This window comes from Fundulus heteroclitus, chromosome 22, assembly GCF_011125445.2.
Source record: "Fundulus heteroclitus isolate FHET01 chromosome 22, MU-UCD_Fhet_4.1, whole genome shotgun sequence".
In the NCBI taxonomy this organism is placed as follows: Eukaryota; Metazoa; Chordata; class Actinopteri; order Cyprinodontiformes; family Fundulidae; genus Fundulus; species Fundulus heteroclitus.
The window spans coordinates 25,582,324-25,600,389 of record NC_046382.1 but is presented as its reverse complement, the minus strand read 5'-3'; the positions used below and the strand labels follow the sequence as shown (position 1 = coordinate 25,600,389).

At 41.3% G+C, this 18,066-nt stretch overlaps 1 protein-coding gene across 1 annotated transcript; it reads left to right on the top strand.

The window, feature by feature from the left end:
* The first annotated feature begins 6,404 nt into the window (after positions 1-6,404).
* On the top strand, positions 6,405-18,066 carry gtpbp2a (GTP binding protein 2a). The gene is made up of 12 exons (XM_012854304.3): positions 6,405-6,828; positions 7,786-7,812; positions 8,735-8,919; positions 9,484-9,592; positions 9,673-9,870; positions 9,992-10,166; positions 12,086-12,305; positions 12,438-12,573; positions 12,660-12,718; positions 12,805-12,976; positions 13,210-13,374; positions 15,753-18,066. Exons 1-12 carry the CDS (start codon positions 6,628-6,630, stop codon positions 15,936-15,938), a joined length of 1,833 nt encoding a protein of 610 aa, XP_012709758.2. The 5' UTR covers positions 6,405-6,627; the 3' UTR covers positions 15,939-18,066.

Sequence of the window (18,066 nt, the reverse complement as noted above, 5' to 3'; positions counted from 1 at the left end):
CCCTACATCACATGATTTTTGACCAATCAGAGTTGAGTTTCACAAATGCCAGAATCATCTTTCTCCAGGGAATAGGCTGACCCTCTGTAAAATTTCCAGAAAGGCCAACCCAGTTTTCCAGGCGCCCTAACAGAATGGAGTGATCAACAGTATCAAATACTGCACAGCGATTCAATAATATCAGTACTGTGGTTCTTCCACAGTCAGCATTTATATGGATGTTATTAAACACCTTGACAAGAGCGGTCTCTGTTCTGTGGTGAGCACGAGAAATCTGACTGGAAAACGTGAAAGCGGCTGGTCATTGTTAGGAAGGTGTTTAATTATTGAAACACAGCTTTTTCTATACTCTCACTGATAAATGGGGGGGGGGGGGGGGACTGTTTTTAAGGACTGGGGGAATACACCTGACAGAAGGGACGTGTTTATTATCTGAGTCAAATCAAAAACTATGACATGCAAAACTTTCTTAAAGACAGCTGTAGGTAGAACATCAAGGCAGCAGGAGGAGGAACTTAGCTGGTGAATGATCTGCTCTAAGCTTTTGTAGTTTATGTGGCTGAATTGGGACATTTTGTAAAAATCAGTTCTAGATGGAGACATCTTTGGTACTGAGCTTGGCATGTACAGACTGCTCCTCTGATCCTTTGTAGTTAGCAAATTCATTACAGGCCCTGGTGGAGTTCAGATGCCACAAACACAGGAGGGTTTGTTAACCTGTCGACCGCGGTAAATAAGGCATGAGTATTATTAATGGTTTTGTTGATGATCTCAGAGAAGAAAGATTCCAGTATATTTTTCAGTTGTAAGTTATATCTGTCAGGGTTCTCTGTGTTGTCCTGCTCTAACTCTACTCCTCAGGTGTGTCTAGTTGGCTGAGGGGGCGTGGCCCACACCTGCGGCTCGTTGCAGGCGGCCTTCTCTGGCTTCTTAAGCAGAGCGCTGACAGATGGAAGACGCCAGAGCCTTAACTAGTCGTGGTACGACTTGGCCTCTGACCCAACTCCTGGTAACCTGCTTGTGAGTTTTTTTGTCTTTGAACTTTGACTAATTTTGGATCTCCCTGTTTTTGTCACAGTTTTTGATGCTTGGATGCGCTCACCTGTCTTGACGTCTTGTCCAAAGAACCAGACCTTCAGAATCCTCTCGCTCAGATTTTGCTCTGGCTCACCCCTCATACTCCCTGGATGTTACCCAGCGGGGCCTGAGATTCCCTTTCCCGGATTCTACTGGTTCTTCCCTCACTCTGGTCAATCTGTCACCCACTGCCGAGGAGGCTTGCTCTGGATCCCTCACCAGTTACATGTGCCGCCCTCAGCCACTAGCCGCCAAACACCAACAGGGGTAGGATCACAGAGTTCCCTCGGCGCTACTTCTCCCCGGTTAGGTCCGCCCAGCTTTATGGTAAGCAGCGCAGTTTCTAGTAGTACTCCTGGTTCACCTTCCAAAGTCACTTACTCTTCTTCTCTTTGCAGTCTCTCCAGCCGTGACGTTCTGACCCTGCCGAGTCGCCCGTAGTCCCTTCCTTTATATCTGCCTTTTTCCTAAATAATCGTATCTGCATGTGTGCTCGTCATCTGAAAACCATGACAATATCTGTAAAGTCTCTCTTTGTAGATGGCATAGTGAACCTGGAGTTTAGTCTTTCTCCACCTGCGTTCAGCTTTTCAACACTTCCTTTTTTCACTTTTAACTGCGGGAGCACTTCTCCACAGATTTTTTTTTTTTTTTTTTTTTTTTCCCCCAGAATCTTCCCAGAAACAACCTTCACTTTAATTGGAGCGATGCAGTCAATGATGTCTGAGACTTTAGAATGAAAGTTATCTACTAGTTTATCTACTGAGTTACAGGACAAAGTGAAAGTAGAAGAGTAAGCTTGGTTAAAGGTTTCAGTGGCATCATCCTTAAAGACGTGTTTTCCTACGATGTCCCTTTGGGTAACTGAGTCACTGGAAATGATGCTTTCAAATATATCAGAAAAGTGATCAAATAGGGCAACATCAGTTACATTGACATTGGAAATGTTTAGACCCTTGGTGATCAAGTGTAAAATATGTCCCTGTTTGTGCGTTGGTTGTTTAACATGTTGAGTTAAACCAAAGTTTCTAAGTGTATCCCACAGTTCCTCTGCCCCTCTATCTTCAGTATTGTCAACATGAAACTTGAAGTCTCCCACAATAGTCATACAACAGTTGTAATCAACATATTTCACAGATAGGAGGTCATTAAAATGGCTTCTAACTATGGTTGTTTGTTTTTTCTGCTTTTTTGAGTACAATGTTTTACAGGAGCTGCTGGCCATATTCAATCTCTCCTATGTTCGTCCATCTTTACGGGGTTTGGCTCATGCACAAAACAGCCAGGAGAGGTCAAATTACAACAAACAATTAGTTCTACAGAGAGGATCATCAGGGTTGACATTCCCTCTATCCAGGACTTGTACAGGTCTATGGGCAGGAAAAGGGCAGCTACCATCTCTGTGTACCCCATATATCATGGACAGGAAACTGTTTGGACTTTTATCAGGTCATTGCTGCAGAGTAATGTTTGCGAAAACCAGCCGCCACAGGCTCTCTCTGATCAACACTTAACAGTCAAAGTACCCAGGTTAATACTTAGCATATTTCCTGTAGTTCAACCTTGTCTTCCTCTTCGTAAAAATACTGTTTGCATACATATTTACATGTCCCAACAGTTTGTGTTATATATTTACACTTAAAAGGTTTAATTGAGAACAAAGTTGAAAACTCATTATTTGTGTGCACAAATCTAACGAATAAAGGTGATGTCTGATATACTGAACCAGACCCATCTTCAGAACCATTCAGGTCTGAACTGAAGAGGCCTGCCAATAACCTTGCCTGCGAGCTGAATTCTTGCGGTATTTGTGCGTTCACAAACACACGAGAATCCATCTTGTACTGCTCCCACTTCAACCATTTGTGACCAAACCAAAAACAGTTCAGGCCAATCACGTTGCAGTATTATAGTTTAAGGTGGGATGTACGGCTGTGACGAAAGCGAGACCTGCCGAGCCCACAGCCAAACGTGCTAGCACACACATAGCTGCTGCTAACACATGTGATTTGTAAGAATCCACAGTTTCATCTTTGAAAGAACAGAGAGAAGTGTCTTAATTACCCTACCTTGCTGGTTGTTTCTCACAACACCTGCTCACATTTTTATTTGATACCGTGATTGGCTAAAACCAACCCTTGGTATGCAGGCACCACGTGTTGCTTCGTCCAATCAACTCGGAAAGTTCTGCTAAATGTCCCTCATTTCTCAAAAAGGATTTGATAGGACCAGTCCCAGATTGATAATGTCCAGAACATAGAATGCTACACACTATCAATCTGGCTTGTCAGGTTAGCCTGCTAAGCCTTACAGGATAGTTTTGAGCACAAAACTGGGGTGTGTTTAAAGAGGATGCTGATCTGAAAGAATCATCTGTGCTGTCCTTTATTCACTTTTGCACCGATGCTGTCCTACCATTGAAAGCAATCAGAACGTTTCCTAACCGGAAACCATGACTAGACAGCACAGTGTCGTCCCTGGTGAAGGACCGTGATGCAGCATACAGATCAGGTGAGAGACTATCCTACAGCAGGGCTAAAAGTGAGCTCAAAATGGGCATCCTTGCAAAGAACAGGTACAAGTAGCACATCAAGAATCACTTCAACAGCAGCAACTCACTTAACATGTGGAGAGGCATCATGACCATCACAGATTATAAGCACACCAACCAGCAGCTCAGCAGTGATCCAGCTCTCCCTAACACCCTAAATAGCTTCTATGCACGCTTTGACTCTCCAAGCAGCAGGAGGTCTTAACATCTTCCTTGGCTAGAGGTGCAGCATCAGCCTCTCGTCCTGCAGCTGTGCCAAGTGACCTCCACTTTAAGGAAGATCGACACCAACAAGGCTGCTGGTCCAAACATGGTGTCTGGACCTGCAATCTTCCATCATTGTGCTGTGCTAAAAAAAATAAATAAAAAAAAAAGTAGCCATTACCTGCCTTGATGATTATCGTTGTGTTGCTCTGACCCAAGTCAGCATGAATGCTTCAAGAGGATCCTCCTGAAATACATCAAGGGCGTTATGCCTGCTGGCCTTGACAACCTACAGTTCACCTACAAGGAGAATTGTTCCATTGAGGATTCTGTCTCATTAGCACTTCACACAGTTCTGACCCAGCAGCAGCATCCTAACACCTATGTTAGGATGCTATTTTTGGACTTCAGCTCAGCCTTCAACACCTTGCTCCCAGACATGCTGGCCCTGAATGACGCTCCACAACCTGGGATTATCTGCAGGCCTGGGCACCTGGATCGGTGACTTGCTCACAAATATGCCTCAGGTGCTGAGGATAGGAAAACTCACATTCATCACTTCAACACTGGCACGCCACAGGGCTGTGTCCTCAGCCCTGCTCTCTTCACCCACTGTGCAATAATCTGCCACATAGGTGTTCCAGGAATAACCTCTTTCTGAACACCAGCCAAGGAGGTCATAGCGGTCTACAGAAGATCCGGGGAGACTGAACACGCTCCTCTCTGCATACAGGGGGAGGTGGTGGAGCGTGTGGACAGCATAAAGTTCCTGTGCATTCACATTTCTTCTGACCTCTCTTGGACTGGGGAACACCTCCCACCTGGTGAAGAAGGCCCAACAATGGAGTTTCTTTCTCAGGAAACTGAAACAGACTGGACTTTCTACTCAGCTGCTCATAAACCTTTATAGAGCCACAATGAAAAGCATCTCAGCGTGACAGTGTGGCATGGGAGCTACACAGCACAGGAGAGGAAGGGATTAGCACAGGTGGTCAGGTCAGTACATTGTGGGATGCCGTCTGCAAGATCTAGACACAGTTTATTCTACATGAGCCCAGAAAAGGACGAGGAGTATTGTCACAGATCCCATCCACCTGGGCAATGCACAGTTTGTCCCACTTCCATAAGGAAAACGTTTCAGGAACATTACATTCAAAACGAATAGACTTAAAAACAGCTTCTTTCCTAAAGCTGTGAAGGCTATCGCCACCTGAGAATCGAATGAACCGTCAGCCAAGGTTATAGTCTATGTATATAGTATATGTTACATGTTTACAACCATGCTACTGATTCCACGGGTTCTTGATCCAATTAAGAATTATTACACTGTCTCTCACATGCTAATGTCTATGTGCACACTTTGTCAGGGAGTGTTTGTCTGGTACATTCATGCAATTACCCAGTATTTTACATTGTTTTGTAAACTGACTACTGTCTGTCTTTTTTGACTTGAACATTTACATTTTATCAGATGCTAAGGACTATTTGCACACGTTTTAGCTTCTCAGGAAGTGTTATACGGTACTTTTAACGAGAACATTTTATTTTGTATCTGAATATGCCTTATTATCGATTAACAATTGCACAGTATTTTTTATCTTCTGATAACTCTTTCTCTTCTGCTGTACAGCGTAACTTTAAATTTAGCCTTTTCCTTACATATTTTGAGTTTCTTCTCTAGGAATGGTCATTCTTCATTTTTCCATAGATGTGTTGATTCATGCCTGTGTGTTAAATGTGAATTCTGCGCCCGTGCAGTGTCAATAATAAAAATAAAAAAAAACAATAAAGACTCTTGAAGAAGTATGATAAATGGTGCTGAATGCCAACCTCTGCTACACTTTCCAGATTTTTATTAGTGAAATTCTTTTTAAACCATACGTGTATCACTTCACTGCCCTCTACAACTATTTGTTAATGGGTGAAATCCAAGTAAAATACATAAAGTTTGCTTTTCTAGTAACAACAAAATATGAAAAAAGCTCAGCAGACTGCATCGGTCCCAATACTGGTGCTCCATTACATACTTGTTTTGTTTATTGTATCCTCATAGGGCTTTAATTATATATAATAATCCTTATGATATGAGCGTAGTCTATTTCTTAAAAAATGCTTAAATATAATTTAAATGTACTTTGTTATTCTTTTTGCTCTACTCTCTAAAAGGGTAGCAATTATTTACAGAAAGCTGAGATCATAAGGAAACATTAAAAAATAAATTTGCTTGAACATCAATATACTTATCCTATGAAGGAAAAGTCTAGAAATTAGGCATATTTTATGGAGTTCGCAAATGCACTCCCTATAATGTTCAATAATTAGATTTTTGCACATCTTTAACTTTCGTAACCTTCTGTAAACAAAACATTATTTTCCTGTGTAGGCTGACGCAAAGCCTGGCAAAGCGATGTGCGCCTGTTTTATTAATCCTTGTAGTTAGGCGGGCGGAGTTCAAACCAACGTTATGTGCGAAGGCGGTCGAAACAAAAAGAACCGCTCACTCGCGCTATCCCGTTCAACAAATCAGGCGCACTCTTAGCATTGTGACGTAGGTCACTGAAACTTAAAAGGATACAACCCAGTAGGGTTTGGGGCTGGTGTTATTGTTCGAGCTGGGGAGTTTGGGGGGGAGGCTAAGGCTTTGTTAATTTTGTTGGGATGTTTGGTAAAATCAGAAGCGTGGTTTAAACAGAATCCAGGCGCACCCATGCCTGACCCGGTTGTTTGTTTTGATATTGGAGCAACACATTTAGACAGGCTGAGGTAAGCTAGCGAGCTTGGTCCCGAAGAAGCCGATGGATGCGCGGGTCTCGGAGTTGTTTGGGTCAACAAGCGGACACGGCTCCGGCGGGTCTCAGGGACCTGCGTCGAACCACAGGCCGGGCAATGGCAGCGGGGTCGCCTCGAAGAAGGCTGGCGCCAAGAACAGGAAAGCCAGAGCTCGGTTCCCTCGCAACTTCAAGCCGAGCAATAACACCCCGTACCTTCCCCCGGAGGTAAGACTGACAGTGCGGCTACACCAGTCGAAATTATGTACGAGAAACACAACAAAAATCGAGTTAAAACCAAACCAAACAAACAGGAAACTAATGTTTCTTTATTAAAAAAAAAAAAAAAAACGCAACTGCAGGTTTCCGTGTTGCTTCCTGCCGCCTGGGCTAGCTTTTCTGTCCCAAACGACACTGACACGTAGCTGGGGTCTGAGGGGCTCATGTTGGCTTAAAGTGAGCGTCTGTTTTCAGCCGCTGTTTAATATCCGGCAGACATTTGTGCTGCAACTTACGCTCCTTGATCAGCAGGGCGCCAAATCTGCAACTTTGACTTGATAGATAGACGATTAGTTGGCTAAGCTAGCCTGAAAGAGGAACCGCTGTATGTAAACAAGGGGGGGCGGCTGCCAGAGCCGCTTCAACTTGTTCCCATAAATAATTCAACTCGCTCCTCAGACTCCGGTAACTTTATTAAAAATAAACAAACCTAAATAAATAATTAAATAAGTAAACAACGCCAACAAACGGGGTTTTAAATGTCTTAAGTGTAATAACATGGAGTGAATTAAAATAGGGGGAGCCCTGTTAGATATTGTTATTCTGTCAGCAGGCTGCTCTTTTCACCCTTCCCTCCATTAATCCTCATTTTAAAGGAGCTTCTGCTTTAGATTGCTGTATATAACCGGTTCAGCCACATAGCAGCGATCTTACAGTCTGGAGGTAAAAATAGTTGCCCTTGACTTGAATTACCGTGGGTTTCAGCCATAGCTCCTAATAACACAGGACAGGGATGTGTAATAAAAGGGTGACCAGGCCCTGTCGGCCTTTTCCCTGCACGGCTTTTATTGCCCGGTCGGTCAGATGAGTTTTCTCTTTATCTTTGAACAAATGTTGAGCTTCTCCTCTGTCTGACAGCTGTTGTTCCTCTTCTGTCTCTCTCTGTTCCACTGTCCTGTCTCTCAGGCTGAAGAGGGAAATATCGAGTACAAGGTAAGCAAGAGCCTTGTTTTATGTTTTCTTGAAAGAAACCCGAATAGGTCGCTGAACCCTTCAAAAGTAACCTGCATGTCAGACACTTATCTGATAGTACAGTGTCTTTTATTCATAGAGAGGTAATTAGAAGTGTAATAGGGAAATGTTTCAGCATAGGTCCCTGCTGAAACGTAACAGCAGGGTGTATTAGAAAGACTGGTTTTAGTAACGCAACATGTGCTTTAGTCCTACACTCAGCCTATATGTTTTGTTTTTTACTCTTTAGTTTGATTATAACTAGGGGTGTGCAAAATAATTGTCCTGACGATGCATCGCAATTCTAATTTTTTTCTTGACGCCAGGTATCGATTCTTGACGCCAGGTATCAATTATTAATTTAAAAAAATTTATAAATAAAATTGCATGAATGGTTGGCGAACATCAGCCAAAAACAAGTGGATTCCAACTTAATTGGTTTAATGGACCACTGAGGCCATGTAAACGGCACTGATTATCCTTATTTTGTTATTTTAAGTTTTATAAATCCTATTTGTCAGTAACTTTTTGTCAGTGTGTCCTCTCCAGTAACAGTAATATTTGTTTTCATGGCAATACCTCCAAAAGTCGTTTCAATAAATACAGCTATGTATGAATTCAGTTGCTTTCAGTTATGTATAAATTGAAGACACTATCCAGATCATACACAGCCAGTCAGCCACTGGTAATGGCTGTATTTATTTCTAACAGTGTTCAGTGAAAATATCGCAATGCATCGCGATACATCCCAATAATTCAAGTATCGTGATGCATCGTGATAGAATTGGATTGTGACCTCTTTGGCAATACCCACCTCTAATTATAACTCTTATTTAACCACGTAAACTTTTCACTGATTGTCTTGGAAGTCCAGCCATAATTTCTCTAGCTTTTGTCATTTTAGCTAAAGCTGGTAAACCCCACACAAAACCGCTTCGAGCACCTGGCGACACAAATGAAATGGCGGCTGCAGGAGGGTCGGGGCGAAGCCGTCTATCAAATAGGTGTGGAGGACAATGGCATGCTGGTGGGACTGTCAGAGGAGGACATGAGGGCGTCGCTGAAAACACTCCATAGGCTGGCTGAGAAGTGAGTCCAGGAACCCTGTTTTAGTTCTATGTTTCTTGTTTTTTTTATTGTTTTTTTTTTTTTTTATGCTGGCATTATCAAACGGGCAATGATGTACTCCTGCGCAACCTTTGGCCCCTAAATAGGATGCAGTTTTACTGCGCCATCAGATGAGTGTTACATAAGCCGTGTTGATCCACAAAGAATTAGGTTTCAGCAGTATCTTGAGTTCATGATGAAAGACGTGGATGCATTTTTTTTTTTTTTTTTCAATACAGCCTGATGTTTTCTTTTATTGACATCTTGGAAAATGTCCACATTGTGAAAAGAATCTGGACATTTATTGTTATTGAATAGCATATCCAGGTCATAACACTACATAACCCCACAGGCTGGTTACAGTTACTACTTGGAATGATGAGAGCATCATTTTAATCCTCTGCTGTTCCTATGGCGATATTTTTGCTTTTAACGCGAACAAAATGTGTTTTTTCTCGAGAGAAAAAAAATCTATGTAATGTGTGTATTATACAACGTTTTGATGCATTTCTATTTCTGGAATACATCTCTGTGTGATTTCGATAGAGTGGGAGCCGACATTGCAGTTCTTAGAGAGCGAGAGGTGGATTACGACGCCGACGTTCCTCGAAAGATCGCTGAAGTTCTCATACGAAAGGTGCCAGATGACCAGCAGGTTAGTTCAGCTCCACTGATTTTTATTCTCCGGCTTTTTCTTTTTAAATCATTGAATTCCTTGCTTTTCTTCCTCTGCAGTTCTTAGACCTGCGTGTGGCGGTGCTGGGTAATGTGGACTCTGGTAAGTCCACTCTGTTGGGTGTTTTAACTCAGGGTGAGCTGGACAACGGACGGGGAAGGGCGAGACTCAACCTCTTCAGGCATCTGCATGAAATCCAGACTGGGCGCACCTCAAGCATCAGCTTTGAGATCCTTGGCTTCAACAGCAAAGGAGAGGTGAGGAAGGAGCAGTTTCAAGAGTTATCAATGACGTCTAAATTAGTTGGGGAATCAAACTAAGATGTAGCAAGCCGCAGCATCGCTAAACGTAACCACACATTGCTTCGCTTTTGCCTAGGTCGTAAATTACAGCGAGTCTCGGACTGCAGAGGAGATCTGCGAGAGTGCTTCTAAAATGATCACGTTCATAGATCTGGCCGGTCACCACAAGTACCTGAAAACCACCATTTTTGGCCTCACCAGCTACTGTCCAGATTTTGCTATGCTGGTCGTCAGTGCAAACACCGGCATCGGTACGTTCATGTTCGTTTTATACAAAACATTCTGATGTCTTGATTTCTTGTACATTCTAAAATGTTACACTTACTTGACCTTTTTCAGATAACCCAAATAAAGAGTGGCTCTATTACATGGTAGTAACACACATTTGCATGCCACGGTTAAAAATAGCTGTACTCCGCATATACAGAGCTGTTAACTACGGGACACTGCAGATATGTAGTATCTGAGGTTGCATAACGTACTCACCTTCCAACACTCTTCTCTGTTTCCACTCTCCTCATCTTTTGCCTGCCACTGCTAGTACCAAAATATCTCCAACACTATCCAATAATAAAAATAAAATGAATATTTGACACTCAAGGTTTAGCTGTGCACCTGATCTGACTTTAAAGTTGGCTCCTACAAATAAATCAGTTGAGAAAAAAATCCATAAAGTAAACCTTTACACATAAAACAATTGTGTTATCTGTAAATTATGTATTAGTGTATTATTAAGCTTTTACCAAGCAATTAGACTTGGAGCAAGAAGTTCGCATCCAGGAAAGAACTGCTCTGGAAGCTGATGGGCTGATTTAAAAACAGACATGGCTCTTTGTTGGTCTCTACTGTCTGCTGCTGCCGTGGAAGAAAACCTATTTAATTATAGTTTGGAGAAGTTGGAATCACATGTATTTAAGTAGAATGTGTTTAAAGCCACACCGCTGGGAGATTATTCTGCATCGTTCGGCATCTCTGTGTTTAAGCTTAGCTGAAGGTGTGGTCGATGGAGTAACCGAGACACAGAGGAGAATGGTTCGTCGAACTCCAGAGGCATTTTGTTTGTCTGGTTACGGAAGCGGCGTCCTAAAGTAAAAATAGCACTAGGCTGTTAATAAATCTGTAGTGTGTTCCTTTTGCAAATGGCAAAGATCATATATGAAAGCTGAGCATCTGTGGGGGAACTGTGTTCAAGATCACAGCCTAATCCAGTTAAGTGCATTTATTTTTTTGCCCAGTTCGTGTAATAATTTATTTATTTTTTTTTAAATTAGATCAGGATGCAGATTTAATATCTATATCCAATCAGCCGTCCAGTGTTGCCGGATGCGGGTGACTTGATGCAGTCAGTTTGTATTAATTAGATGAATGCTTTCCAGTCGCCATTATAGCCTGAACTTGACTGCACTGCAGGGATGTATGTAGACTAATTGAGACTGAAGCTGTCTAAATGATTGGACAGAATTGAGCTGATCGAATTATACGTTTCTGGATATGAAATGGACCTTTGTGCCATATAAAGTACCTTGAGATGACATTTGTCGTGCATTAAAATGCATTCAATTAAATGGATCATGATAATAAATGTCCCACAGCTATCGAGTTTTAGATTAAAGCCTACAGAAGCTGACAATATGTGTAGAATGTGTGTATTCTGCTTTTAAGATATTTTTTATGTGTATTCGCCATATTTAAAAAGTTCTTAAACTATGCTGTGCACATCTCTTTTTCAGTTAAGGGATTGCCACCAAAATTATACTCTTTCCCTAACTCTGAGATATGTTTAAGCTGCTTGAGGTTTTTAACAAGTTATTTAAAGTAAATTTATTTTAAATGTTTAAAGCACATTAGAAATTCCTGAAAACACTATTTCTACTCATTCTGATAAATGAGTTTAATAATGTTTATAACCCTCTTGTAGATTTTATGTGCTCAGAAAATGTTATGGGGAAAAGCCAATTGTTTAATTCACATGTGAGATTAAAACTCAGTTTCTGATTCTTTGCATCCCTCAACATTTCACCATTATAAATGCCGTTTACGTTTCTTGCTGCGTTGATATCTGCTATGAAATGAGAACCTCGATCAAGTAACCATGACCTGAAACAGCTAAAAGCTTCTTTGCTATACTGAAGTAATAACAATCAAACTACGTTCTCCCACAACGTTTCAGCCGGTACGACAAGAGAACATCTGGGTATCGCCATGGCCCTGAAGGTGCCCATCTTCATCGTTATCAGCAAAGTGGACCTCTGCACCCGAGCCACTGTGGAGCGCACGCTGCGGCAGCTAGAGCGGGTCCTGAAACAGCCCGGCTGCAACAAAGTGCCCATGGTGGTCAGCAGCACAGACGACGCAGTCACAGCAGCGCAGCAGTTCGCACAGTCGCCCAAGTATGACTCAAGTGCTTTACTGTCAGAGTGAAACCTCAGATCTGTGGTTCCTCTGTAGTTCATAGTACTAGTTATACCTGATGTGAATTAGAAATATGAAATTAATTCAGACGTTTGTCTTCTCCCTGGCAGCATCACTCCCATCTTCACCCTATCCAGTGTGACTGGTGAGAGCTTAGACATGCTCAAGGTCTTCTTCAACATCATCCCTCCTCTTAGCAACAGCAAGGAGCAGGAAGAGCTTATGCAACAGCTCACCGAGTTTCAAGTAAGTTTAACGTGAAGTGACTCGCGGCGCGGTGTAACACCGTGGACGGTTCTGATTTGATCCGCGGACGCGTGCCTCTTTTTCAGGTCGACGAGATCTACACCGTTCCGGAGGTGGGGACGGTGGTGGGAGGTACTCTGTACAGGTCAGTGTTGGAAGATGCGTGTTTTATGTAAACAAAACTACCCGATCGCGAAAAACGAGAGCGCTGTTTTCTCTCCGGCGATGCAGCGGTATTTGTCGCGAGGGGGATCATCTTGTGGTAGGACCCACCGAGTTAGGCCAGTTCCACAAGCTGACGGTCGGGAGCATCCAGAGGAACCGCTCGGCGTGCAGGGTGCTCAGGGCAGGGCAGGCGGCAACGCTCGCTCTGGGCAACTTTGACCGCTCACTGTTGCGCAAGGTGGGACTCTGCATATTTTTTTTTTTCTATTCTGTAATTATTGTTTTGATTTGTTTGAAAGGCTTCTTTTATGTTGGATTTTCTTTATAAAATACTGTTCACTGAAGCTATAGTTCATCGTTTGGTTAGTTTCCATAAATATGTGTCATTTACTTCAATGAAGACACCGTCATCATGCTACACGCTTACGTTTTGGCCCGGTTTTGGGGATGATTCGGATTTGTCACTTACAGGGTATGGTGATGGTGAGTCCAGAGATGGATCCTACCATCTGCTGGATGTTCGAGGCCGAGATTGTCCTGCTATTTCATGCCAAGACCTTTCACAAGGGCTTCCAGGTTACTGTGCACATCGGCAATGTGAGACAAACCGCTACAGTGGAAGCCGTGTATGGCAAGGTTAGTTCATCCACTGAGCTACTCTAGAACTTCATGTTAGGATTTTATTGAAGGTATATAGCCACGTTATATGCTTATTTTAAAAAAAAAAGACCAAAAAAGTTTGATCATGATAACATTAAGTCATATACGCCAAGCTTCAATCTTGATAGTGTTTTGATAGTTTTCATTAACAATATAAACAGACATGGCAACATCTAGCGGCGCTATCACAGAACTAGCAAGTTTAGCGTCCGTTTCAGTGAACACCAACGTTCATATTGTATTCCCAGCGACATTCCAGTCTTTTCCCTCTTTGAATCATATTTTTTTTGCCATTTTTTTTTCCACTGGATCTTGGACCATTCTTCATTGTTTCTCTGGGAAATGCAAATGGCTGTTAGCCGCTTCCTCGTTTTATCCCCTGCAGCGCATGCACAGTGCGTACTTCCTCTGTTACTAGAAATAAACACGAAAGGCTTTATTTACCTACAAACTGAGCAAAAACAAAAAGAGTAAAACGACAAAATAACAACTAATACGCCAGCAGGACATGATTAACATTTCATAAAAACTTTGTATGCAACCAGAGTGAGCTACTGACGTATGAATAAAAACAAAGTCAAATAACGTGGCTATGGACCTTTTAAGTGTTTGGAAAGCAATCAAAAACATGTTTACAGGTTTTTTTTTTTTTTTTATCTATGACTGCTTGCATAGTTGTTTGTCCATAGTGTTTCTCAGCCTTGGTCCTCAGTGTTTTAGATACGTCTCTGATCCACCTCACCAGAGTTAAATGATTGCTTCACCTCCTACATTCTATCAAGTACTGCAGAGGCCTCTTAATTACCCATTTATTTAAATAAGGTCTCTAGTAGCAGGGAAATGCCGGAAACATCCAGGGCAGTCAGCCCCGAGGGCCAGGGTTGAGAAACACTGCTGCATGATGATGGGGCTTAATAATTCTCTTAAACACATAAACAAATGTGCATTGTTAATCCTCACTTGACTCTTAAAAGCTTATCATTACCAAAGAGTTGAGTTGGTTTAGCCTTTGCAGTTCAAACTAAACAAAGTTAAGTCCCAAATGATTCACACCCCTGGCAGATTTAGGTTTAAAGTGATCTTTTAATTTTACTAACTTGTTTCTTCTGACTGACTCAATGTGTTGTATTGGCCCAGCCAGAGTCCCGACTTGAATCTGATGGACAGCCAAGATTAGGGTGATGGCAAGGAGGCCTTCCAATCTTACAGACTTGAGGCTCATCACCAAAAATAAATATTCAAAATACGATTGGAGACATGCAAAAAGCAGGACAGCAGTTATAAGAAGGGTTTGATGGGTGTAATGGCAATAAAACATTTTCCATTGATTATGGAGAAGGGTGTACATACTTTTTGACATGCCATTTATTCAATAAGTATAAATAAAACAGATGAATTATTTTTTTTCCAAATTGGTTTAAATTTTTATTTTTTATCTTTCGAGAGTTGTTGGTCCAAGTTCCTATATGAGACAAACCTTTTGGTTGAACGGATAATTTTTAAATCTCTGTCTGCCTGTGAATAATTTTGGCCCATCTGTTAAACGTATACTCTGGAGCTTTCTGAAGATGGAAATTAAAGAGCTGTAAATTAAAGAGCTGTAAATTTAAGAGCTGTAATCAAAAGTAACACAAAAAATAAACAAAGGTGAGATCTGGAAACCTCTTTTATAATTTCACTTTCTAAATTGTTGAAACACCAGTTTTATGTTATGTTTTCAGTGATAATGTTGGAATAAAACATAGTCCTTGCTAAATTGTTCTTAATTAACTGCATCGAGATGCAAGTTCTTGAAAAGGTATAGCACCAATAAAATAAAACAAATGCATAATTGGTAAGTATAAATAATAAGTTATACATTAAAAAAGTGTGTCATGGGGCACTGATGGTAACGTATTAGTTTTCCATATTCTGTGCACTTGATGTAGCAAGAAACTATTTTCTCCTGGTCTCTATTCATCAGAGGTTGATGGTAGGGCTGCAGAATCCTTTTAGGACCAGAGGAGATAGATTTTACCACTTTTTATATACCAATCTTTATTTATTTATTTTCATAACTTTGATTATTTACTTTTTTTAAACATTTGATAACATTACGGAGCTGTTTTGCATGTGAGAGCGTCCCTATTTCGTTTATATTTTTAGTATAGACAAAGCTCATACACTAATATTCAGTGTCAATATGATGCTCGAGTATATAAAATACTATTCAGAAAGGTGTGTTAAATTTCTAATACAAAAGTTCCCATAGTATAGTTCACACTGGATGGATTTGTATCATAATGAGCCATTGCTTCTGTTTATTAATGCTCTTTGGTTTGATTGTTTCCTTCTGCTCCATCACTGCACTGCAGGAAGAGCTGAGGACAGGAGAGAAAGCAGTGGTTCTCTTCAAGTTCATCAAGCACCCTGAATATCTGAAAGTCGGGGCGAAGGTGCTCTTCAGGGAGGGCGTGACCAAAGGTATCGGTCATGTCACCAACCTGCAAGCCATTTCCCATCACCACCATCATTTTCAAGGGCAGGATGAGAAAGCCTGAAGTCTTTAGGCAGCTTTGGAAACTCCGTCCCCAGCCCAGAAAAACAAGGTGCTCTGTTAACTACATGCCACCTCCCAAAGGTCTCTTGGTAAACACCTCTGCTGCAGCATCTTGTTGTTTTTGTCATTTTTCTTTTCCAAAGCCTCCTTTGCCTCTCTCACTTGTCTTATCTTCTTCATACTTTTGAATTACCACTGGTATTTTTCTTGGGTTTAAAATGTGTAGGAATCTACCAGAAGCCCAACATCCCACTCCACCAACACATCTCAATAAGTTTAGGGGGAAAAAAAGAGAAATAGAAATATTTACACATCTGTGTGGAAGAGCTGCTAATGAAGTTGACTCCAAAGTGCACTCCGCATAGACACACACACACGCTCTTCTACACTGAACTGAAAAATGCCAGCGATGTTAATTGTGTGGCAGATCATTTTTGCAAAAGGAGATGCTTTGACATTAATATGTAAATGGTATCACTGTTGTGAAATGAGGCATCATCGTCATCATCATTATTGGCCAGCAGAAACTGACCTGTTACCAGCAGTGTCTGATAAACCTCTCATTTTTGTATAAAAAAAACCTCATATGGTGGTTTATACACCAGAACTGCCATGAAGATCCAGCTTTAGGGGAAAAAGTTGTATTTATACTACAAAGATAGCTTCCAACTGCCAACTCTGACAGTCTATTGCCTGTGCAAAGGGATTTTAAATTAATCTGGATTAAGATAAAATGTGATCAAAAAAAAGATGGGATAATCAAGAGAAATTTAGAGGTTAAAACTCACAGTTAAAAAAACATTGTTAGATACTTTCTTGCTTGTACTTTGCTTTTTAAAGTCAGCAAAGTTACCTTTAGCATACTACAGAATGAATATGCTCAGGCGGCTCTAAATCACAGGCAATGGCTTTATAAACCAACATCTTGACCTGGTTGGGGGGAAAAAATAGCGTATAGAGGTTGAAAGCTTGAACTTTGTTACAAGAACATGAGAGGCACACACGTTTATAGACACTTAGCCTGAACATCCCCCAAAAAAATGATTTCTATATCCCAGTATACTCAGACCATAACCTGCTGGTGTATTTTTGTGAGGCACAGCTTGTCCGAGTGAAGCTGCAGCTGCTGAAGAAGGCATTTGAAGAATTTAAAGGTATATGTATGAACCTGTTTGACGTTGTGTGTGTGAGTCAGTTGAGATCGCTACGGTAGTCTTTAAGTTTCCCTGTCACATTCGTCTGTTGGAATCTGTTTCCATTCACAAGTAATGCCTTTCACAATAGTATGGTGAGATGGGAATCTTGCCAGCTATCCCTCAAGTGCTTCAGTTTCTCAGGGCAGCGTAGACGTTGCGTTAGTGACAGCATTCCATTTCTACAGAGCCACTCTGACCTTTCTGTTGCTGATTTTTGGGGAAGTTGTTGTTCTGAGGAAAGCCAGAGAATGTCCCCCCCCCCCCCCCAAAGATTTGTTTTGTTCATTTGTGTGTGAAACTGGCTTCTGATGCAACTTTCTCTCAGAGCAATGATATTGGAGGTACTTGAAGTCATCGCTTCAGTTAAGTTACTGATGTCACAGTCTTGGCAGGGTTTCGAACACAGTGCCTGGTGGAACTACTGCCCGAGCAGCCTTCCATCACACCCCGGCCTTTACAGCTGAGAGGGGGATGCTTTGGTTGGTGCTACAACTAGAAACAATTTGTGATATTTCTGACAACTTTTAAAAACTGAATGTTGTGTTGCCTATTGGGTCTGATTTCTGCTCGCGCTTTTGTTTCGTAGCACCCATATTATTAAAGTACGATTTGTGTGCAAAGACAGGATGATTAAATAACCAATTTCAACCAAATTGTTTTTTTATAGCATTAACAAAGAGTTCAGGTAATTTGTTTGTTTTAATGCATCACAGTTGGCTATTACAGATTTCTAGTAGTTCAGGATTTTCCAGTTTTTAGTCGTTGCCGTGTTTAACGGGGCACACTCTTTTTTGTCTTTTTAAAATCAAGTACAAGATTTGTTTATTTTTATTGAATTTTAAAATATTTTGATAACTATATGGGTGAAATGCAATTTTTATGTACAGATCCAATTTGTTGTGTGTTCATAAATAAAACATGTTACCTCCTGAA